Here is a 23,506-nt window from a genome sequence, read left to right as displayed (position 1 = left end):
TCCATGGACGGTTGCGGTTAGAACTTGGTAGTTAGCTTCTAGTGACACGTATCTGTCGAAACGAATTCGGAGTGTCAAAAAAATCGAGAGTTTTTTCCCTTCGGTCATTTTATCAAATCAGACAGCATTCAAGGGCTTCACTAGCTTGAAGTATCAGCAAGTCATAAATATTTGTAAAGTGTCCAATAGACTGAAATGCATCCAACATAAATATGTGTTAACAATGCAGTGATGATGATGATGATTAAAGAAATGTCAAAATGTATGTTGAAGAGATATTGAAAGCAGGTTATGGCGGTGGTAAGTGTTTTAGAGCACGCTATTAATCCGGTATAAATTGGGTACTCATTACTTGATTACAAATGATCTAGCCAATGAATGCTATATTAATATTGTATTAGCGAACGCTATTAGATTTGACAGAAAAAGGTGCCTAGTTGAGAAATATAGAAAGGTTAAATGCTGAAAATGGGTAACATTCAATTTTATGTGCCTGAAGTCCATAAAATTATCCTTCAGCGCCTTTTACAATGTATCCCAAACAAAGCCTAGGTATTCATTTTTGCATTGAATAATGCAAAAAAGCTCGGCAGCAAACAGGGAAGACATTTAGTGATATAAAATGTGCAATTCGTATGCATGCAATTGCCGGCTAATGTATGTAAATCAAAACGGAAAAGCTTCAATTTCACAGAGACAAACTAAACAACAAGCCGACTGTACTTTGAAACCTAACTAATATGCTAACTTTATTAAATAAAGATGTGTATTGCTAATTGTAAGTGAGATTTGCGTTAGTTTTTATCTTCTACAAGTTGATACACTAATGAAGATTAATCCAGGTTATTTGTTTATTTTTCGGTCGTTCTGTGCGTTAATCGAAACACGTTTTCGTGTTATTCGTTCTAAATTTAACGCCCAATCGAAGCTGTTTAATTATAGCGTGATAAGTATAGGAAATGTTACAACTATGACCTACACAGTTGACCTTTCACCCAACACTCGCAGATAAAAAAAAGAATTAATTTTCAACGTTACATTATGGTTATCTAAGTACGTTTTAGAAAGGACTATCGTGAATAAGCTTTAAAAACGGCGTTTAGATTTATGTAATATGTCAGTCACAGTGGAAGTATGTGGCAGTCCAATTTAGTTGAGATAAGTTGAGATTTTCAATAATAGTTACTGCAGAATAGGACACACTTTGCCGTAACGGTTTTCTTACCCAAAACCTATTAGAACGGTGCAAGTTTTTGGTTTCGCCGTCGAACATTTAAAATATACCGCCCACGCCCTCACATATGTAAGAGGGAAAGCATAATAGTAACTTGTAACAATAATTTTATTGTCATTGCCAACGACATATGTACAAGCAGACTTCACATGTAAATCATGTGCATACAGAGGCTCACTGAGACGTCCACCCAGATGAATTCAAAACCAAAGTTGTTTGACGAGAACTGCCGTTCGACTATAATGTAAGGGTGCTTGGAACTTCTTAGCGCGTCAAAAGTGTTTTAATCAGCATTAGATAACGATATGGCTGTATATATTAGATGTTTTCTCCTTCTCTTTGTAATGAAGTCAAGGTTTCAATAGTTTTGTACTTGTGGTTTATATGACCATACCTGTTCACCTTGTCGATAGGTTGTTTGAGGTAAATGACACTGTAATATATTAGGCCACCTATAGACCTCGTTAGAATATAAAGGCGTTTGAAATCAGACAGGCTTAGGTCTCGAAAATACGGAAGCTTTCTATGCCGATCGATACCATTTTCCAGCCCGATTTTTCTTTGATGGGCGAAACAAATAGGTTGTTTTGCTGCTAATAGTTACGTATACTGTATCTAAGGTACACCACACGTACTTTTTTGTTCTTAATTCATTGGAGATCAATTTTCTGACTTTTTCTTAATTTTCAGTGTTTTTTGTTAAATTTTATGTCAAGAATTAGTGTAAATATTTACCGAATTTCGTCTATTAACAAGGAATAATTTACAAGCTACTAATACTAAAAATGTTCAGACCTGCCGAATAGCTCCAGAAAAGCCAAAGTGATCGCTTATCATACAGCTCCTATCTTGTCATAAGCTTCTGCTCCGTAATATTTCTGAGAACCTTCAGTTTCGTTTTCTTGGCATTGGCAATGGGATTGCCGCACCACGCGGTCATAAGCTTTTCTGGCCTAACCGCTTTCTTTTCTTTAATCGGCCGGGAGCATTTTTCCGACAATTTTTAACATACTCTTTGGGGCAAGAAACTGCCGTTTACGAGGGACCAGTATAGTCCTCAGGACCGAATCTTGCCAATAAAAAAAAGGTATTTTCATTTAGCTTTACACATAGCAGAATACTTTTTGTCGGTTTTTCAATGCAGCAATCGGTAAGTTTGTAAAAATATGGAAACGTGCGGAACTTACGGACACAAGTCATGATATAGAGAAGATGGCAGGACAAAATCCACTTAGTTTCAGGTTAGAGGTCAACAATCCGATGAAATGGTTAACGGGAGTCTGGACGAATGATTTGAAACGTTTTTAAATAGGTGACCTGATACAGACAACCTCCTTCATCTAACTAACGACGCCAAAAGCTGCTAGTTTGTATAGTATTTCACAGTCATTCGCTTAGAGTTCGATCCAGTATACAGAATTTTGCCCACAAATGCTTTTACGACCGACAAAACGACAATACGGACGACCCGACGGACCTAGCAGCACACTCATGTACTTCACATATGTGCCCGGTCTAGATGCCGACCTGCACAGCCAACAAAATCGACGAGGTCAGATAATCTTAAGCTACTTCGTGATGATCCACGTAACTTCAACTGAATTAACTAACAGTAGATTTTCAGCAAACGCTGTTTAACAACTTCACCCCGCTTCCCCGAGAAGAACTAAAGTCCCGCATTAGACAAACCGCCGGAACTCATTCAGATGTTAATGTTTACATCACAATTCCACACTATGTTTTGCTGCGGGACACCTCAGACTTATCTGTAAATCATCTCCAACGTGAACCCGTACTTCTGCCGACTGGTAGACCTCTGTCACCGGTCCAACTAGGTTTCCAGTTGGCATCCTTTAATATACACATTCAAATTAAACAGCCGAGTGCCGTCATTCAATGCCGTCAACTTAGATCGTAACTTTTAAATTCTGCTGTTAATTTCATGTTTCCGTTAAGCCCCATTCTTTCGTGCGGGTCGGCGTAACCAATGGGCTTTCAGCTCAGTTTTTATTCATCGGTGACTTCTTTCTCCAACCTTCTCTGTGCTGACGCTAGCGTACGCCTATCTACAACCTAATTCCTTACTCCTAGACTGCTTGGCAACATTAGAAGTTACCTGGTTTCACTCCTAAAAGTTTATACCTAGGAGAGGAAAAATATTCGAGTGATGATTTGTGGTAATAATTTTGTTGTTGTTAATGGTACAGACACGAGTTGATTCGGCTTATCATGCATACACTGATGTTCCCTAAATTGTCCTACTTCAGACTTAAGACGCTATAAGGGTCAGGTTATTTAGTGCTAATAACTGGGTGAAACCGGATTTCTGGAAGTGTCGTCTCACTCCCCATCTCACTCCCTTATAACCGCTGATCGTGCATATTTAATTTGTCTTAATGTCCGAATGTTCCGGGTTTTGCATGGCCGGAAACTGCCGCTTAGCATTGAGTCGCTCCGGTGGCCCCTCTAATAATAGGAAGCTATGTGTGTTTTCGTCCGATTTCGAACTTGAAAAATGCTTTAAATCTCAGGTCGGGTACTGCCTCTGGAGACTGCATCACATGGCTGGCTTTTCCCAGCACGAAGCGAAGTGTGTCTATGTTGGGTCTCGAACCTAAACGACCTTTATTTTTAAGTTCAATAGACATACGTGTTACCACTGAATCACCGTGAGGCAGATTGTCTTAATCTAGTATTTCGCAACATGTTTAAGTCGTTACATCCGTCCCGTAAGCTTTTCTGATTTTTAACAGCTTACAGTTCATTTTTTGTTGGCGGCGGCGTATTCTCCGAAAATTCTCAACAGTTACGCAAAACCCCTTCAGAAGCCCAAGAAGGAGCAGAGTGAAAACCTCATCAAACAGCTAAATAGTGAGAGGTGAGCGGCCCATTGTATTCAATTAACAGTCTTACACACTTAACTAGGCTTTCTTTCTAGGTAAAGTGAAACGGATGATTGTTTCCATTGGAACAATTCATACAGGATTTCCGGTGGCAGTAACAAGTCTACCCGTTAACGCAAGTAATACAAAAATACATACAAATAACGTTGCTCACTTTTTGTATTCTGAAGTCTTGATTGTTGTTGCATATATATATATATATATATATAGGTTTATTTTCTGGTAATGCCATAATCCTACGGCTAGTAGAACTTGCGTGGTTTTAAGGTGAAAATGTAATTCTTGCATTTTTCCACTGAAACAAAATTAACCCTACTGAGCAAGTTTCGCAGAGCCGGGAAAAATTATAGTCTGATGGTACAGGATTCGGTCTCTAAAATTTCCCATCAAAGTTCTTTCAATATTTTCAAGATAAATACAGATATAGTTTAGATATGTAGAAAAAAATATATAGAAAAATGGATATGTTTGGCATCGACACGGTGAAAACAACGCCTTATCGATTCACTAACTCAAGTCGATTTTTCTAATAGACTGTTGTAATCATCTTAGCCATTGACAGCAAATGCCCGAATCAATATTTTTGTCAGGCGGCCGCAACTCGTAATTCACGATTCCTTTTTAATCCCACTAAACACACAGAAACACGTCTTTTATGGCGTCAGTCTGCGTTTTACCATGAATTTTGAAGCAAATGTCTTCTAAGGTTTTTTATTCGCATATTATAGTCGTATGTGATCTACTTCTAATCATCTGTGATCAACCGAAATGGTCCGATTCTGTTGTATTTGTGTAGCATTTCAGAGATGGAAATACGACCGAGTATAGATACACTTTTGCGTTAATTCGTGTGGCACCCAAATATCTGACTTTTTTCTGTAACTAACTTCCCCTATTGTTGAGTCGTGCATTTTTAGTTATTATAGCTACTTTACAGACATGTAACTTAGCTAGAACAACGGTCAATAGTTTTTTGCCAATCCGTTATGCTAAATGGTTCTGCAACATAGGCTAGCGCTCACACTGTTTGCTTCTAACCATAATGCCAGCGTAAAATAATAAGCTTACTGATGTTATTTTTCGTTTCTCTTTCATACGATTTTTTTTATCAGTGTACTGACACTCAACACATTTTTACACACGGCATTTCTTCACTAACGTTGAAGTAACACGTATTTTTATTATCGTTACATTTATGTTGTTACTTCACCGTTTGTCATAAGTTCAAGTTGTCATTGGTTTCTTTTTCGTATAGTATTTGGGTGATATTTGCATCGTCTCACAGACAGTAACGCGCCGATTGTTTGATGACGAGCAGACGCACAACGAAGTTTCGTTCTCTACATTTGAAGTATTTAAATACCGTGAAGAGATTTGCTTATAGCACGGTAATAGCTTTCGCATGCCGCAGAGGACCCCAATTCCACAAGGCCACAGGCATCGCAGTGTAATGATGTTCCTCAAAGATCGATTTGATACACTAAAAGCAGATGGCACGAAAAGTGTAAGTGTTTTACAAAACTCTGGCAGGAAATCGTAGTGTATAAAAAAAGTAATTTTTAGCGTTTATAATGCACGTAAGAAAAGTTTTTCCGTAGAACACTAAGTTGTCAACATCTGCTCTTCTAAGAGTATAGTAGATAAAATATCCGGCCAAGGGAGCTCCACAAATGAGAATCCTGCTTCTGCTTTAGAGGCCACGCGCTGTTATGGTAGGGGCTTTTGTCTTGTAGCTTCAATACCTCGTCGTAGTTAGCAGTGGATACCGCGTTGAATCTGTATTTACGTAGCCCCATGAAGATTACTGCTCCAATAAAATGCTGAATAAGTTCTACCCGAAATGAGAATGGTACGGATATCACTATCAAGTTAGTCAAAAGAACATGTGTGACCCTGCAAAGCGTGTTGTCTACAAACGATACCACAGAGACCACGACCGTTTCGTTGTCATCTAATATAATATGCACTTGGTATTCAAAAGCTGTTGGCAAACACCTTAGAATGCATAATCGGCAGTAACTTGAAGTGAACGCGAAGTTGTACAAATCCACTTCTCTATAAAATAACAACATTCGTAGAGTAAATCATATAATAATGTATGTAAAGACTATGAGTATCTCATAGAGCGATATTTAAAACATTGCAACTTTTGTATCTTTATCACTGTGATTCTCGCGGAATGAGGTCAAATAATGATGCGCAGTAGTAGCGATTTATCTCTGATCGTTAATCTTGGCTGCTTAATACAAAGATTTTCATTATTTTCCCTAATTACTGACAGTACATTGTGGTCACAATCGATGAGCCAGGATTCATATGCATTCAGCAAGCACTCCAGGCTTTCGCAACTGTACATTTGCTTCAACATGACGTTCAGTGATGCCGATTCAGTTGCATCTACGCCTTAATGTGTCCGTCTGACTCTAGTGAAGAGAATCAATTTTTCCGTAAACCACGATTCAGTGCAATAATGAATCACTGTTTCCACATCTGTTGTAATTTTCAGTCCCATTGTGCGGCACTTATATGTGCAAATATAGTATTTTTTCCATTCATCGTATCTAAATGTTAACAATGGCAATGGCGCGCAGTTTAGGGTGTATCGGTTGTTATCACAGCTGTCAAATTTTTATTGTTCAACTTCGAATTTGAAATGTTCTTACCAGAATGTCCTGAAGCAATGGCTCAGGGTGCTTCTAATAGTGTAACCTTTACCGAATACAATGTTTATGCGAGGAGCGGCCTCCGCTGCTGTAGCTCCAATGTGGAACTCGTATTCGTTAATGATTTAAAGTTTCTAATTTGCGTTGGCTTACTGCCTTAACTTGCCTTCTAAAAGCCCAGTTTATATTATCCAAGTGAAGGGTCATAAATTTTAAAGGGTACAAGTGCATGTTGAATACAAAAAAGTGTCATGAAATGTGGCACCGCTTAAAATATGAGTTTCAGTAAAGCGAATACACTGCATTTTGCTTATAATTCAGAGAATTCCTCTCATATCGTTAATCTTGAATGATTTTTGTAGCTGTTTTGTCTATTCATATATATATATATATATATATGTATGTATGTAGTGTCGGGATACCTCCCTTCATGACACTTCACTTTGTAGCACACAACGTTTTGTGATAATGAAATACCAGGCCCGTTGAGAAAGTTCAAAATAGTTGAAAATGTTCCCTAATACGAGAATAACGCTGCTCTGTTAATCGAAAGGGAAAGCTGTCTAAACTGTAGGTCCGGTTGAAGGACTCTAACCGACGAGACACGGAGGGACGCGGCGACGCACGTGACGGTGGCCTTTCGTTGACTAGTATTTTAGGCGTTCAACATCTTGTTGAACCGATTCTCGTACTGTTTCGATAAGTCGAACGTCGAAGAACGTCAGCAAAGTCAACGGCACCAGTGAAAACGACATGGCAGTGAGCCAGTAATGGACGCTCTAGTATGCTCTATTTCTCGTTAGTATAAACTCTTCAATGATTACGATTTCGTCTACATACGCCAAGGCAGTCAGTTCGTACTCGAAGACCGTCAAAAGATTTATCAGAAAACACATCACTGCATCTCTAGTAATAAACTTAAGTAAATAATAGGCACACAGAAACATAAAAAAATTACGTTATGATTCTATCATGGGACCTCAGAGAGAAATTTAGCTTAACATAATTATTATATATCTCAGATAAAGCCAGCTTGTTCTGACCTTAGGAATCGTTGCTTGTTAAGCTGCCCTAATAAATTAATTGTCTTCAGGCAAGTCAGATGGTCATACTTTTCAAGGGTGACATACAACTAGCTGTGTATCTTTTTGTTGTATCAAGGGTAGCATTCGTCAATAGAAACTGTACGCCCAGACCTATATGTACGTTAAAACCCTGTTACAAAAAACATCTTCAGATTAATCAACCAATCAAAGAGGGACCAATGCATAATGACTGAAAATGCAGAAGGATGCAGAAGACCAGGTGCAGATTGATAAGCCAAACGCTCATGATAGGAGAAAACGTACTCTGATTAAAACTGTGTGAAACTATTGAATATTTCTAATTATAAGTCGTAATCGGTTGTCGTTAATCGTTACGTGGAAGTCCGAAAGAGTCCCCAATAAGTGGTCAATTAATGATACAAAAAAAAGACAAAGATACAAACATCATGCTTCGATCATATACCACACATTCCGCTGAGTATGTACTCAGTGAAAGAGGGCAAGTGGATAAATAGCATTCTGCAATAAAACGCGTATAAGGAAAGTAGGGTCCACTAAAAATGAGGGAGTTGTTGAAGCAAAGGTCATCCAAAGAATCCGATCACGGCCAGGCAATCGTTGGAAGAACTTCGCGTGGATGGAAAGGTGACGGCCTCGAATGTGATCACGCTTAGTATTGGACTTAATTCCTATAATTTATAAGCGTTCGTTTCGAAAGAAGGGCACTTGTGAGCCTTATCAGGCAAATGGTTATGAACGATCTACGCCAAAAGCTATTTACTATTACAACTAGTAATTTGATCTACTGATCAGATAGTGTTAAATAACGCTAATAACAAATAATGAAGTTTTTATTTCTTGATAACGGCAACAACTACGATAACTGGTTCTGAAAAATCGTCTATTTATATAAAAAGAATGCCACATGATCTGCTAAAAAAAAAAAAAAAAAAAACTGAAAATAATTAGTAAAACTGATTTTCTATAAATGCCATGTGTAAATTGCACGCGCACATTATGTGGATTATAATGAGGTACCAGAAAGAACAATATTTATCTACGCTGTAAACGACTGCTCCATTGAATAGTGCTCTTACAGAATCGCACAGGTCGTAAATTATCACCAGTGGCGCTGTAAGGCTCACAGTTTCATCACGTACATTGAAATTGGCAATGAATGAAACGATCAATTTTTCGTTAAAACATTTGACACGACTGGCCTGTACCTGAAATGTGATCAAAATAAAGGAAGAGGTTTCTTTCTGAAGTTTAATAGTGTTGTAGTTATAGGCACACATGCATAATTCAAGGAATAGAATAAATATTATTATTATTATGATTCTGAGCTAGTAGGTTTTTCGCTTAATATTTTCAGTCGTTACCAAAAATTGCTTCTGGATGTCAGTTAAGCTATTTAAGTCACTATTAAGTTATTACTTAAGGAATTGTAATTCAAAATTCAAATTGTATACTTACCTGCAAATTTAACTTAAAACACGATCCCAACATGTAGACCTGCTTTGTATAAAACGTACGTCACTAATCTATATTGCGAGCATCAATTACTTGTGCTTACTGATGACCTTAGTGCGCAGATGCAGGCGGATTGGCGACTCCAATTGCTAGGAGAGTGGCTTGTTGTTGACGCTACATGGGTTAGGTGAGGGAGATTATTCCGTGAAGACCTTATGACAGGGTTGTAGGCTCGTTTTAATAGCGCTGCTTCCTATCAACGTATTCAGCGAATCGTTTTGGGTTAATTAACAAAGGGTAGTCAGCTGATAAGCGACTGCTTTCCGGGACCACCAGCAGAAAAGGTTTCATAAATACCTATATAAGATAGATCAGCTGAAGGTAAACTTTAGATAGTTTCTGAAACGGGCATATAAAAATATTGAGGTTTAAAAAAAAGTTATTTTATTAATGCAAAACGATCTCTTCAATAGTTGACACAGTTAAGATAATAATAATAATAATATAAACATTCGAATTTTTTGTAATTATTTTTGGGTGAATATCAACGAAGCGCAATAAACGTATTAGCTTTTAATGCAATTCGGGCCAGTATTATGACTTTATCGTCGGGGATAATGGTCACTTTAAGAGCATTTCGACTAGCTAGCCTTTTTGTTTGTATGTATGTGCGTTTCTTCTAATATGTTGCGCGCCATTAGCCTGTAGATCCTATAGAACTACCTGACGAAAGAGGATACTCTACCGTTTACAGTGTTTTAATTGCTAACTAGTGGTTCTTTGACCGCTAGGATAGCCATACATGATTTGTGGCGGTCTAATTTAAAACGACACTTGAACTGGTCCTCGGTAGAACCTTCGTGTGCAAAGCGCTCGCCTATCTACCCGAGGTGTGTATATAAATACTGCTAAGAAAAGACCTTCGCTTCTTTGCAGTTATGCCACGATTAGCTATTTTACAACGACGAGATAAAATTCACAAATAGATCTTCACATTAAAGTTTAACTTTTCTTCTACAAAAATTTAGGACGCATGTGCATTTTCTAGCTGGGCGTCCTTGGTAAGAGCAACCAACTACATCTTCATGAGATATAATAATGTTACTTTCTTTACCAGGCTATAAATCACGCATAAACCAGACAGCGCTATTTTTCTTACAATTTTTTAGTTGTTCTATGCATGATTGCGTGAACGTTTGTCTCGCAATATTATGAATTGTCACATCTCGATTCTGGGCTGGATGTATTTGGCTGGAATTGCATTTTGTCACTGGAAATAAAATTAAATCAATTAAAAGCCTTATATTGCAGCTTTAAAAATACAAGTATGTAAATTGTTGCGTGTAGCATACTTTATTATTATATAAAGTTTCGAGCCAAAATGAAAAATTAGACAAATCTGCAAGTTAGGTTCTGTTCATTCCATTAATAAGACTAACTAAGACTAGCGGTAAGTATCAAGCTCATGGTCAAAAAGAAGTGGAAAACGTCACTTGTTCAGGCATAATTTATTGCCGACTTTTAATATATTCTATGACCCATGAGAAAAAAAGATTTTGTCGACGTTAAGCACCAAAATAACGGCATTATCAATCAATCAATAGCAGTAGCACACATATAAACGACTGGATGCTTGTATTTCGCCATTAGAGATGCCTTATGAGTCGGACCAAGTAAATAAATATTAAAAATCGCCAGCTACATTATATTTATCCGCCATGCAATTCCTCGGAATTATTCATCTGTGAAGGCAAAACTATTTTGTGTGCACGACATTTTGTAACTATTTTGTGTGCACGACATTTTGTAAGTATGTCTTGTAAGTAATTTATGAGTAAACGCTGAATGTTATTACGATGCTTGAGTAAGCTGGGCCATCTTGACAAGAGTTTACAAGTGTGACACTCATATTCCAGCAAAATGGTCTCCTTTCACGTTATGTCAAAATGTTAGACGTAGCATTATATAGCTTATTTTTTTTACCTTGAAACGATGTCATTTGAGAGTGTTACTCGTCCTAAAACCTAGGCTCAACAATTTCAGTTTTCAATGCCTTCAGTATAATACAGAAAAACCATATCTAAAACATGAATCAGATACATTCGTCCCTGCATCTGAACAATAAGTACCCGAAGGCTTGACTTTGGGGCGTTTAGAAGAAGACTTACTCAAGAATAGCGCATTGAGGTCCAACTGTTCAGATGAAGGGCATAGCCCCATGAAAACAAATACATCCTCGTGGAAAAATCAAAACTCATCATCTTAGCTTTCACTATTCACTTTTTTAAGTGACTGTGGCTAAAATCGACGTCAACGACGTATCGATTCTCATGTTTTCTCAAAAATAACGAGGTTTACAGAGATTTTAAAGATTCTGAAAGAGCATTTGAGCAAAATTTGCGAAATTATAAGTCTAATACAAACGGTTTGCTATTCTTTTAATCAATAGGTAACTTTTCATTTACATATTTAAGTTTTCGATATTCTACTCGTTGCACGGATTATGCGGCAGCGTTTTACGATTTTGTGTAAAAAATATTCCACAAAAAGCTATCAAATGTTGTATAATGTTTTCATTAGAATTATTGTCAATCTTCACGGACTTGTTTTAACTAGTTTCAGTTTTAATTCGCTTAAGATAGCATGTGTAAAAAAATTTTCGTCGACGCTAGAAACTATGGTGCCCTAAAGGATATTGGAGGCACACACCTCTTACCGCCAACCGTTACCACTGGTAAACAATTTGCGACGAAACTACCGTTCCCCAGTGAGGGCTTGTTTTTTTTTATTTGTTAATTCTATAGAAATATACTTTGCATTTGATTGAACGATTGTCAGTTTCTGGTAGCTCTTTGCATGTCTCCATATACTATTTATCGACGGTAGCGTAAGATAACTTAAATTATCGGGATCAATTATATACCGCCACGTAACAAAAATCTATTTGGCTGCTTGTTTTTGCTCAGAGTTCACAAAAATTTGACAAACGAGCATTTGTCACTGGCGTTTCTATAGCATGTGATATCGAGAACCTGTCGTGTCTTTTATCTTGTGTGTTTTATAGAATACGTTGGCAAGTGAAAAGCTAATAATTTGACAAACATCGCACTTCACGTATCAGGAGTTTGGCCAAGCTAAATAACATGTCATTGTCCTTTTTCCAGTGCAGAATGGCTGCTTCGAAGGTGGCGAAGCATCAGCATCAGTCGAACTCTGTTCCTATAGCACAAGTTTGGCGCGATGAACATCCGGATCGTTACGTTCTCACTGTAAAGGTTGGTGGCGCTGTTAAGACACAACGGGAGTATCATGTTTTGAATGCTATTTAAGTTTCATAAACATGAATAACTTGCAGCTTTGTGGCTTCTGATTCTTGTTTTCGTTCGTCAATAATGTTGTACTAATTATGCAGCGTAATGCCTCACTCGCAATGTTGTTTGCAAGTGTGTTTAAAAGTTGATAATACTCGTCTCAATTTTGAATGTTGCGTAGTTTTCAAGAGTTTGGCGCAAAAATTAATCCGCAGACTCAATGATGGTTTTTCTTGATTTCCAGGAAAAGCGAACGTATAGAACAAGATATCCCTTAACTGGGCAAATGCTTCTTCCGCCGAAAAAAATTAATGACGAACGCGCCACTTTAGTCCTCGATCTCGACGAAACGCTCATTCATTCCAAATATGATCCACAGGATCCGCTATCGTTGACGGTAAAGTCGGGTCTCGATGACATCCGAAGTAAGGCTTAATATAGGTATCATATGTTTCGGGAATTGATCTTTCATTTGATTACAGCTATATTTGAGCAACGTAAGAAATATACAAGCACGACAACCTGTTGAGAAAGACAACAACCTGCCGGAATAACGATAAAATTAGTTAGCTCATGTTTATTAGCAGCCATTGATAACGATATATCTAAATTATATATGGATAGGTTACAGTAATACCACGTCCTCACGTGAAGCCGTTCTTGACCACGATCAGCAACTGGTACGAGGTAGTTGTGTTCACGGCTTCGCTTCCCTTCTACGCAGATGAAATCCTCGATGACCTTGATCCGAACGGCGAAATCTTCCATCACAGGTTGTATCGACAACATTGCTCCTATTTCCAGGGCGTTTTTGTTAAAGGTTCGTATTTAGCTGAAATGACTGCCTATACTGAACTATTGTCAAGCATAACAAAGTTTCTAAGCTGAACTTGAACACTGCCTATTACATACATGATCGATATCTAAAAAGTGAAATTGTACGGTTCGGGTCGGCTTTCTATAGACCTAGTAAAGGTTTTGTTCCAGACATCAGCTAGGTTGCACCGTACTGTACGGCGTATGGTGCAGAGCTTCTGTACTCCTACGTACAGAAAATATACCTATTAACTATGCGAATAAAATTGAAAGAGTCAAATAAAAAAAAAGCGCGACCTTTCTTTGTCCTATAGATCTCGAACGACTAGGGCGGCCAATGAATCAAGTGATTCTCGTTGATAATTTCCCCGGTGCTTACATGATGCAGCCGAGGAATGCTTTACCGATACGATCCTTCTTAGGTGATCCCAATGACAGAGAGCTGCTTCAAGTGCGCAGGGTTTTAAAGTTGGTAAAAGACAAAACGAATGTTCGACCTTTTCTCAAGCGATATCAAAGGCACTGGACGGCCCGAACTTATTTAAAGAAAGACACTGATGACGATGAGTCCGCTAATTTGGCCTAGTGCGATGACGTTCAGTGAAAACGAGCGAGCGAGAGAGAGAGAGATAAAGAGAAAGGGATTAAAAAAAATTACCACTATCGACAAAATTTTACAACGAAAACTGCGACCAAATATCCGTATACTTGCGCAATTTCTATAGTATTTTTTTTTTATGATATCTATTTAGTTTTCAAATTTCAGTCCGATTTACGTTACATTATATGGTGAGCATATCAGATGCAATTAACGAATGTTTGTCAGAACATGTATTACAATTGTACTTTATAGCTAAGTATTCGGTGGGAGCCTATGTACTATTACGGTAGAGCCACGAAGTCAATTATGATGGTGTGACTGACGATGTAAAGTTAAATGTCGAGCAAATTTGTGATAGGTGAACGCATCATGCACTCCCACAAAGCTCCCAGACAGTCAGTGGTGTCGTCACACTCTCATCCAGATATAATACACAAATACTATTAGCCGATATGCAGGTAACATATTCCAACAACGGGAGATAACGTCGTGCCATCAAATCAGCTTCAGATCTTAAAAACTCGTTTCCTTTTTTTCTACTGAATTGACGATGGTCGATTATGGTAAATAGCTCATAGAAAATTAAGCGCTTCTATCCAGGCGAATATTATGTTGGACTAAATCTTGATGAGGGCAAGTTAAATCGCATTTTTTCGTCTTTTTATTGATTTTGTATTTTTACGTTGCAAAAAAAGTATTTGGCAACATTCACTGAATCTGCATGGATGAAATTATCATATCACATAGTTGTTCCTAAGGTTTGTTAGCCACGCTGCGGCCCACGTTTTAACCACGCGTAGGAGACTTTATAAGATTCAATATAAAAAAAAGTCATCATAGTCCAGAAGAAAAAAATGCAGTAAAATTTAATTTTACTATTCGACTTGTCTCTTTTGATAGTTGGCTTTTAGTAGTTGGCTCGCTCTCATTAACAGAGCGTACTCTTGATGCTTTGAGGCCCTAAAGCTTGACAACTCCTGACGGCCCATAAGTCGCTGCAAAACTAGTGCAGGTATCTAAGTAGTTCTTTACATGGACAAAACAGTTTGAAATAGTTCAATCAGCATTACGGGCTGATCCCAGGACGCGATTTCTTTTGCTCAAATTCAGGCCTAATTTCGATTAAAGCACCAGTGAAGTGAACTGCTGTTGCTCAGGCTCGTATTAACTCCATTAGGTTTACTGTGATAGCAAACTCACCAAGAACCCCTGAGTATAGGTTCTGTAAGCGCAATTATCAGTGAGCCTTTGTTTTTCATTTATTAAATGAAAATGGGGACATTGTAGGTATGTACATTGTATGGTAATTCTACACTGGAGATTAAAATCCGCGTTATTGTCGAGTGCCTAGGATGAAACGGTGACATGCTGAGTTTCATAATTTCACTCTCCTGTATAACAGTTGTATGCTTATTTCTCTTATGAAACGGACATTACTTTTAGCTTTGGCCGACATACGCGCTTTAAAACAATTGCATAATGTTCAGAGATTCTAGGTGTTTGATCAGGGGATTTTTTTCCATAAGAAAGCTCAGTTATTATTTATCTTATAACGATTCGCTCTTAGCAGGCTCCATTTTCAAGACAATATACAGCTGACGATTACTTCTTATTGTTATCTTGCCCAGACGAATCTGATATGAAATCATTGAGGTCGTGCAGTGGCGGGCATAGTGGTGCAAGAAACTATTTGTTTTTTGCAAGTTATAGCTTATGGATTATAAAAGCCCATAAAGAAACAGATTTTATTAGTAGTTCAATAAATATCGCACAATCTAGAATACAGAAACACCAGGTGGAAGGGTATCTTTTCGTTGCGTGCAATATGTCCAGCCCTCTCGAAACTACAAATAGTACCTGAGCATCTCTACAACCCGGAGCTAAGACCGGGCACATATCGTAAAATCGGCTCATATGGCTTTCTCCTAGTCACTGGAACAAAAATTTGCCAGTATCTCTTTTGAAGACGGTCGCTTGTGTTGATGATTAAAATATGACATGCGACACCCTGAATTATCGGTGATTATCTAGGTGACAAGCAACCGTTACTTGTTAATTAATAAAACGGATATCATAGTAGTAGATCTTATAGAAAACTTAATCAGATTCAAAGTCGTTCACAAAATTTGTAGAATTAATCTTTTCGAGTTTTTTTTTTTTTACTTGTGCTTATTAGTGGCGTTAGCGTCTCGTCGCGCCTTTAGACAGTTTGAATAACCGCTCTGCTTTGACAGACTGCAGATTAAATGTCAAGTTTGCAGAAATCCCGCAAATTCTAAAAGCAGATTGCGCTTCTGCCAGTGTCCCCACGTGTCATTGGCTTGAAATAGACGAGATCAATGCTCTTTAGGCTAGAAAATGCTATACCCTTGATAGTGCAGTTGTTCTGAATCTAAAGGCTTGTGAAGTGGTCTATATTTGCAAACGCTGGCTGGAGTGAGCTGTTTAAGGCGATGTTTAGTGGCAGTACTGGGTGTACAGATCAGAATTTTTATTAGGTTAGAGAAAATCAAAAATCGGTATGGGCAGACAGAAATTTCTGTAGGATATTCTGTAGGATGTCCATTTGTCGAACCCAAGGAAACTATTATTATTATACCCGAAACTAACATCAACGAAATTAAAAGATCAAACGTGAACGAAGGGTTGAAATACGGCACGCTCTCATGTGAAAGAGTTACAGGCTAGTCTGAAGACAAGCAAACTTGGTTATTATTGTCTATATCTGTAATCAGTAGTAACGCAAGGCAATGGATGACATTTATAAACGGTTTAGGTTTCCTTGTGTGTTGCGTTCCGAACTTGTAATACCAAGTTATTTTTTTTTCTATCAGTAGTGAAATAAGGCCGAGCTTGATTCGACCTACTCTTTATTGTAATTGTAACTAGTTTAATACTATAGGCATGATGATGTGGGGTATATATATATAGTAGTATTTTAATAAAGAAGGATGCGGCCTGAGCAGAAGTAGCCATCGTTACGCTGAGACCTTTACAGTGTTTTTTACTCCGAAAATAACTCATTGTAAATACATCTACTTTACGTCGAATACAACATACATCCTTGTAAAAGGTAAAACAAGTATTGTCCAGTCTTTACAATTATGTTCAATAAAGCGGTATAAGACTAAAAAAAAAACAAGTATTCGAAATGTTTAATTTGAATGGAATTGAATAGAACCTTTCAACCCCAAGATGTCCTGCTTAAAAAGACGTTGTCTAGGCTTACCCATTTTACATGCGTCATTCGGTAAATTATGTTCATTACTGGCGTTAGACGTCACGTGCTTTCCTTCTTACATTATGAGCTCCCTTTTCCAGGACTGCGAGAGGCGCATCCATAAATATGGCACAGAATCTATTGGAAAGTGGTGTGGGCATATTAAACGGTCAGCCTCATTGCCGTCTTCCTTTGTAAACAGCGATGATATCCGCTCGTATAGTTGTGCTCGTCTGGGTTATGGCAAACAACTGGTCGTCAATGCATAATGTATACCAAAATCGGCCTCTTCCATGCCTGCACAACTCCAAAGGTGATTCTGCTGGCGACCCGTTGTTTTTGATATCGCCCATTCAGGGTGGGAAAATTGATTTGGGTAAATCACCAGCCCGCGTCGGACCCCTGTAGAGGCACAATGTGCCAGGCTATTCCGGCTATCTGACTGTCAACAAAACAGTAGATCCCAACCTGTTCTGTTTACCAGTTACCAGTTAACCAGTTACTGATAACTATTCGTCATTGGTGTATTCGCAGAGCCACTATTGTGTGTTGTGCTCCATTGAATTTCGAATCGTAATTGGTCTGGAGAAACACAGACTTGGCAAATCATCCGTATTCCTTTACGATACCTATTTACATGGTGATGCTTTTATATATATATATATATATATATATATATATAGTTACTTCTTTGATCTTGATAGATGAAGCATTGAGATAAGTTGAAGGAGATGATTAGATCCGGACCCTCCGTATAGCAGATATAGTCTTCTTATTAAACATATTCATATACATCCTAATGCCTCAAGGAGCAACGATGAATACAGATTGTTAGTCAGTCACATTCAGACTTTGAAAGGCTTTCAAATATTTTGTTTATTAGTTGGTTAGGCCCATAATGTTTTTTCAAATTAACATGAAACTACAAAATACTTTATTATAGTTTTTTATACGGCAGTAGTTCGCTCTGTATAGTTCAAACGTGCATTTAATATCAGCGTGTCATCCCTATAATTAGACTGAATGTTGATCGTGTTACCGTTTTTTTGGTAACTTTGTTAGTAATATTAATACAAAGTAGCTAAGACGAGTTACTCGTCATTGATTTACTGCACTTGTTTTAATGATACAGATAGTAATTGAAGTACACAGCTGAACAAGCTTCACAAGTGTATAGCCGAAAATTTACTTGGTATCCGTAGATTCAATATCTGTGTTGTCATTTATAAATTGCTCGATTGTGTTCACTGGCGAATTTTCTGCATTTCACAAACAAGTTGTTACAGTGTTTTTACAACAAACATACAGGTTTATAATACAATGAATGTTATGTATAATGGCACAAGCCTTTCTGAAAAATATTTTTATTAAGCATGTAGCAATGTCAGAGTCGTGCGTTGTTCAGCTGAAACAAAAACTAGATAGGACTACTATCGGATGATGTTTTTAACAACTGATTCATGGCCTAATTAAAAAAGCATCATGAAGGAAAGTATCATAATTTTTTTAGATCAAAAAACAACCTAAGAAATTCTGACAAAAAGTTGGTGAATATGAGAAGTGAAAACAGGTTACGAAACAGTAGCTCTTCAGTCATCTTTAAACCATTTTTCTATTTTGAGTACTCCTGCAGCATGTGACACATAAAAAGAACCGCGCGTTAATTTCGAATTACTGCAGCATGTGACACGTAAAAAGAACCGCGCGTTAATTTCGAATTACTGCAGCTGAGATCCGACCAGGATTATTTCACTGAATAATGCCATTGGTTTATTCATATTTTTCGTCGACTTCAAGTATCTCTCACACGTTCATATTTGGTTGGAATATCATATAGAATCACGTGTTGCTGGGTGTCTGAACGAAAATTTTCGCTGTGTTTATCAATACCTTGCCCCTTATCCGATTCAAGAGAGTAAACGTAATTAAATGAATGTTTATCTGGAGGAACTCTGTGACATTCAGGCGCAAGGTACTGCCGAGACTCATAATCGAAGCCTCATGCTTAAGCTCAGATATTAATCACGTGCAACATCATTTGCTTTTGATACTCTATAGATTAGTGTAAGACTCTATGCCGATATCTCAGAATAAAACCGCTTGTTTATGACGACAATAAGGAGATTATGTAACAATAATAGGAAAGCCATATAACTGAAGTATATACGTACATTCGCCTTGTCTAGCCATGAAAGCATCGATCAAATTAGCAAGCGACTGCGCTTCGTTGCCTAGTGCTTCGTACAACAATTTCAACATATATTTCACATGTCACCATCAGTCTACTCCTAGACATTTTTAGCTCTATGAACGGATCAGTGTCGAATTCGTGAGCAAAACGTATTGGGACCGTCGCTTTGGGAGTTGTATTCTCCAGGTACTTGATGGTCGCTGCTGCGTCCATTATAAAAATAGGATTTCCGTGCACTGTCTTTTCTCTCTGGCTGTTAACGAGTTCGTTGTGGACCTCCAGAAATAGGAAGATATTATACACGCGCTTCAATTTTTATTAATGGCATAAACACAAATATTTTTAAAATGAACGTAAGCATTAGCAAGAATCTTCTGAAAAATATAAAGATACAAAAAGTTTTATATTTTTAATAGATATATTCCAATAAAGCTCTCTATATGGATAGAGATGTTTCGAGTTCTTTTTGTAAGTAGGCTATAAATACATACATATAAAAAAAAAAGAGGATTTATTCGGACAGACATGCCGAACATGTATCAGTAAACAGCAATGTATAGAATATAATTATGTAGAGCTAGGGGCCTGTAGTGGAAGTACGCAGGTTTGGCTAAGGAAGGTATCTGTTACTGGTTAGCCGGTAACTTAATCATCGTTGCAAGCGAGGAACTTGATAACATGAAGGCGCTGAGTGACGGAATAAACACTGTCATACTAATTACGTATACATCTTATTTGACAATTAAGGCGACAGGTATAATCGGCAGAAAAGATAGTAATTTTCCTTATTATTACAATGATACCTACTGTAAAATGATGTCGTAAAAGCTCTATCAAATAAAGAAACTTTCTATATATATACAAAATATATGCAAAAAATAAAATTGGCTTAGATATAGCATAAATTAAAAATTTTGCCACAGGAACGTTGGTGTAGCTAACGTGTAGCTTGAATATTCAGTTGTTGCATAATGAAACTGCCTGAGCGCTAGCGTTTCAGACCCATGTTTAGCGCTTAATTGAATACGGTAATGCGTGACAGCTTTCCGTATCGTTGAAGATTGACGAGGTGTGAATATCGTTTGTGGTTTTTATCCAAAATATATAGAACTTAATGATGAACCTCGCTTAAGGCCGGAAATCGTCTTGTGGAGGTACGAGCGTACCTATATTTTAATTTGACACAACAATTTTGAATTTTTACCTTATTCCATATATATATATATATATATATATATATATATATATATACTCAACGATGATCAGCATAGCCCTAGATTCGTATAATGAAATTTGTCATTCGGAAGCGTCTCAAGGATGAGAACGTGAACACTTTCACTCCTTTGTGGCTCCAAGATAGGCTTGGGAAATCGTCACTCGCCGGTTTATTCGTAGAACACAGCCCGGCAATTTGTCCGTAAACATTTTAACATGCTTTATATTGACAATCCCGTTGAAGCTGGATTTTCCTTCACCCAGAGCGAGGATGGCTACGGAACTAACCAGTTCGATGTCGATTGCGACCTGTTTGAGGCTCTCCAACAGTCCTTCACATTATTCAACGAATATGCCCAGGACGATTTCTATAATACCGGAGAGTTATGGGTTAGTCATTACGAAAATAACTTGATACCTCGGATTTTGCTTACTATATCCTTGGGTCATACTGTAACATAGGCCGTACTTTGAGGCTCAAGTCAAAAATGCTTTGTATTTGACATATCGGGTCCGCCATTAACGCTCAAACTCAATGTACCTCTTCTCTGTCAGCTAAGTCTACACAGTTCATAAGGACAAGGGTAAAGCAATGATGAGGTTGACTGGTATTGCCATCGCCGACAGTTTCTGCGACGCGCTAACGATGCCGAATCATGCCGACTTTCTCTCGACAACAAGCAGGCGACCCATTTCCAAACTGAACATTATAAGGTTAAGAACTTTATTGAGCAAGAAGACTGCGTTCAAGATCTTCGATCAGCTTCTTTTAAAAGGCAAACAAGCAAATGGAACTAAGAGTTATTTTAATGATGTCACCGGGCTCAACTCCTCCTATAACTGCCTGTTGTTATCCAATGAACCAGCCAACTTTGAATACTATAACCAGTTTGTGCAGACGACCCAGATCCGAAAAGCCGTCCACGTAAGTGACCGGACCTACAACGACGGACCTGTTGTCGAGAGTAAATCTACGGGCGACATTATGCGTTCGTCCAAGCCCTGAAGTGCCGAAATGATGGAAAATTACAGGATAATTACCTAAGCTAAAGTGTAAATGTCATTGTTTGGAAGCCTACATGTCATGCTATGAAGTACTAATGGATAAATCGCAAACGACCTATAAAGAACATGTAATATGCAGCTTCTCCAAGCAGGCATAGGGCTCTCATAAGATAATTCTAATGGAAGCATTGCGTATCTGTACATGAATTATACGAAGATCTTTGAAGCTATCCCATACATGACAGACAGAGGGATCGCTATCGGCAGGAGGGGGACGCCAGTGCCGATACGATGAAACCATCTTTAAAGGGTAAACGTGTTAGCCAGCTATAGCTGTTACTATTAGTTCCATTAACAAATCCAGAAATATCTTTAAAAAATAGATTTGCATAAACTGGTTGTTTATGGACAACGTAACAGTAAACCTAGTTCAAATTTGGTTACATTTTAGCGCAAATATTGCCATATGCTATCGTGGCTAAATGAGTCGTTCGGATCCGTAATACACTGGATTAATGGTACTTAATCTGTGCATTATTTCTCGGTTATGACTGCCTTGTCTGTGAACTCAATTCCTAACGGAGCTGGACTAACGAACTCGCAAAAGCCAAGCATATCATTTGAAGAAATAAAACTACTGGCCAGCCCGTAGGTTATGTACGTCGGGCAAAACAGTTTACGGAGGTTCTGGTTAAGAACGCCGGCCATATTCTCCCCCACGACGAACCCGGCAGTGCTTGCGATATGATCGACCACTTCGTCAACAACCGTTCAATTGAGGTTCAATACAAGCATACGCGTAGAGGACGAGCGACGGAACGAAAGAATCGAAACATCGATTGTGATTTTGTACCAAGCTCTTGCTAATGTAGAATCAATCCGTTTCCAGCTGATGGTTATATGTGTTGCAATTTACACAATATACAATGAGCAATAATGTTAGACACGTCGCATACTTTTACCCACATTCGGAAAATCCTATAATCACGTAGCAACAACTATGAGAGACCAAGAAATTTGATGTCGAAGGCTAACGAGCCGCTTCAAATGTCACAGACGACAATGAATGCCGATTCATCTTCATCAATCCGTTGATTATGGGAATGACTCGTAGACGAAGTTCAGTTTAATGTAGGCGTATTGTTTCAAATGGATATATTAAACTGAGAGCTCTGATACTTTGCCGACTTTATCGCTTAATGCGGTTACGTTTGACCGGCGTAAATGTCATCGACCGACCTGTTCGTAAGCGATAAAAGTCAGAGACGGTCTAGAAACAGTAGCAGGAACGGGCTCGTTCACTGGAAGTCGCTATACGACTTCGAGTAGTACAAAAAAATTATTATTAAACACCCTCAATGAAACGTAGGTGTGTCAGAATCTAGCCTAACGAAGAATCAGATCACTGCTCACATCAATATTGTGTAATATTCTTTTTTCTGCTCAAAACCTCTGACCGCAATAATAAAGCCCCATGACCACGACAGTTTGTTTGGCGTAATTTATTAATCGAATATATATGTATGTATAGCAGTAGAAAAGCAAAAATGTTTCTACCTTATTGTGGCTTCCGGAGTATCGTCACTGTTTGAGTTGTTCCTAGAGCGTAGCTCTGACCACTGTCAAAGAATTCGCCTGTACTAGATACATGATTCGGTCTCGACAGTTCAACATATCAACAATGAACCTGGGTCTGTTTCGCCAAAAGCGATGACGGTTACGTAATCAACGAATCGAAGGTAGGTCACGATTTGTTTGAGAGTCTTTAACGATTCCTTACATTGTTCAGCGAACACGCGCAGAACGATTTCTACATCGTCGGAGAATC

The 23,506-nt window shown here is 38.1% G+C and overlaps 2 protein-coding genes and 1 long non-coding RNA gene across 13 annotated transcripts; 2 read left to right on the top strand and 1 right to left on the bottom strand.

Annotated features, from left to right (window-relative positions):
- Window positions 1-1,407: 1,407 nt before the first annotated feature.
- On the top strand, window positions 1,408-14,162 carry LOC111263160 (CTD nuclear envelope phosphatase 1B). Of its 11 annotated transcripts, none has more exons than XM_022838105.2 (6): window positions 1,408-1,478; window positions 4,041-4,112; window positions 12,484-12,594; window positions 12,875-13,027; window positions 13,255-13,450; window positions 13,761-14,162. In XM_022838105.2, the coding sequence occupies exons 3-6, from the start codon at window positions 12,490-12,492 to the stop codon at window positions 14,030-14,032; spliced, it is 726 nt and encodes a 241-aa protein (XP_022693840.1). In that variant the 5' UTR covers window positions 1,408-1,478; window positions 4,041-4,112; window positions 12,484-12,489; the 3' UTR covers window positions 14,033-14,162. The 11 variants fall into 11 exon arrangements, with proteins under 11 accessions (XP_022693840.1, XP_022693768.1, XP_022693801.1 ...); XM_022838066.2 differs by lacking the exons at window positions 1,408-1,478; window positions 4,041-4,112 and adding exons at window positions 10,649-11,671; window positions 11,936-12,086; XM_022838059.2 differs by lacking the exons at window positions 1,408-1,478; window positions 4,041-4,112 and adding exons at window positions 11,677-11,744; window positions 11,936-12,086.
- Window positions 5,284-9,092, bottom strand: LOC147753952 (uncharacterized). The gene is made up of 2 exons (XR_015312247.1): window positions 5,880-9,092; window positions 5,284-5,617 (listed from the first exon to the last, which is right to left on the bottom strand). It is a non-coding gene; the product is annotated as an uncharacterized LOC147753952 (long non-coding RNA).
- A 1,996-nt stretch (window positions 14,163-16,158) lies between the features above and the next one.
- Window positions 16,159-23,070, top strand: LOC111263154 (putative serine carboxypeptidase CPVL). Its single transcript, XM_086969452.1, is given in 7 exon segments — window positions 16,159-17,750; window positions 20,766-20,864; window positions 20,866-21,118; window positions 21,234-21,338; window positions 21,341-21,413; window positions 21,415-21,708; window positions 22,263-23,070. Coding segments are annotated over 7 exon segments (1,386 nt in total). The 5' UTR covers window positions 16,159-17,471; the 3' UTR covers window positions 22,546-23,070.
- Window positions 23,071-23,506: the final 436 nt, after the last annotated feature.

The sequence above is a fragment of the Varroa jacobsoni genome, unplaced genomic scaffold (assembly GCF_002532875.2).
Source record: "Varroa jacobsoni isolate VJ856 unplaced genomic scaffold, vjacob_1.0 scaffold_75, whole genome shotgun sequence".
NCBI classification, from domain to species: Eukaryota; Metazoa; Arthropoda; class Arachnida; order Mesostigmata; family Varroidae; genus Varroa; species Varroa jacobsoni.
This window is presented reverse-complemented; position numbering and strand designations above follow the sequence as displayed.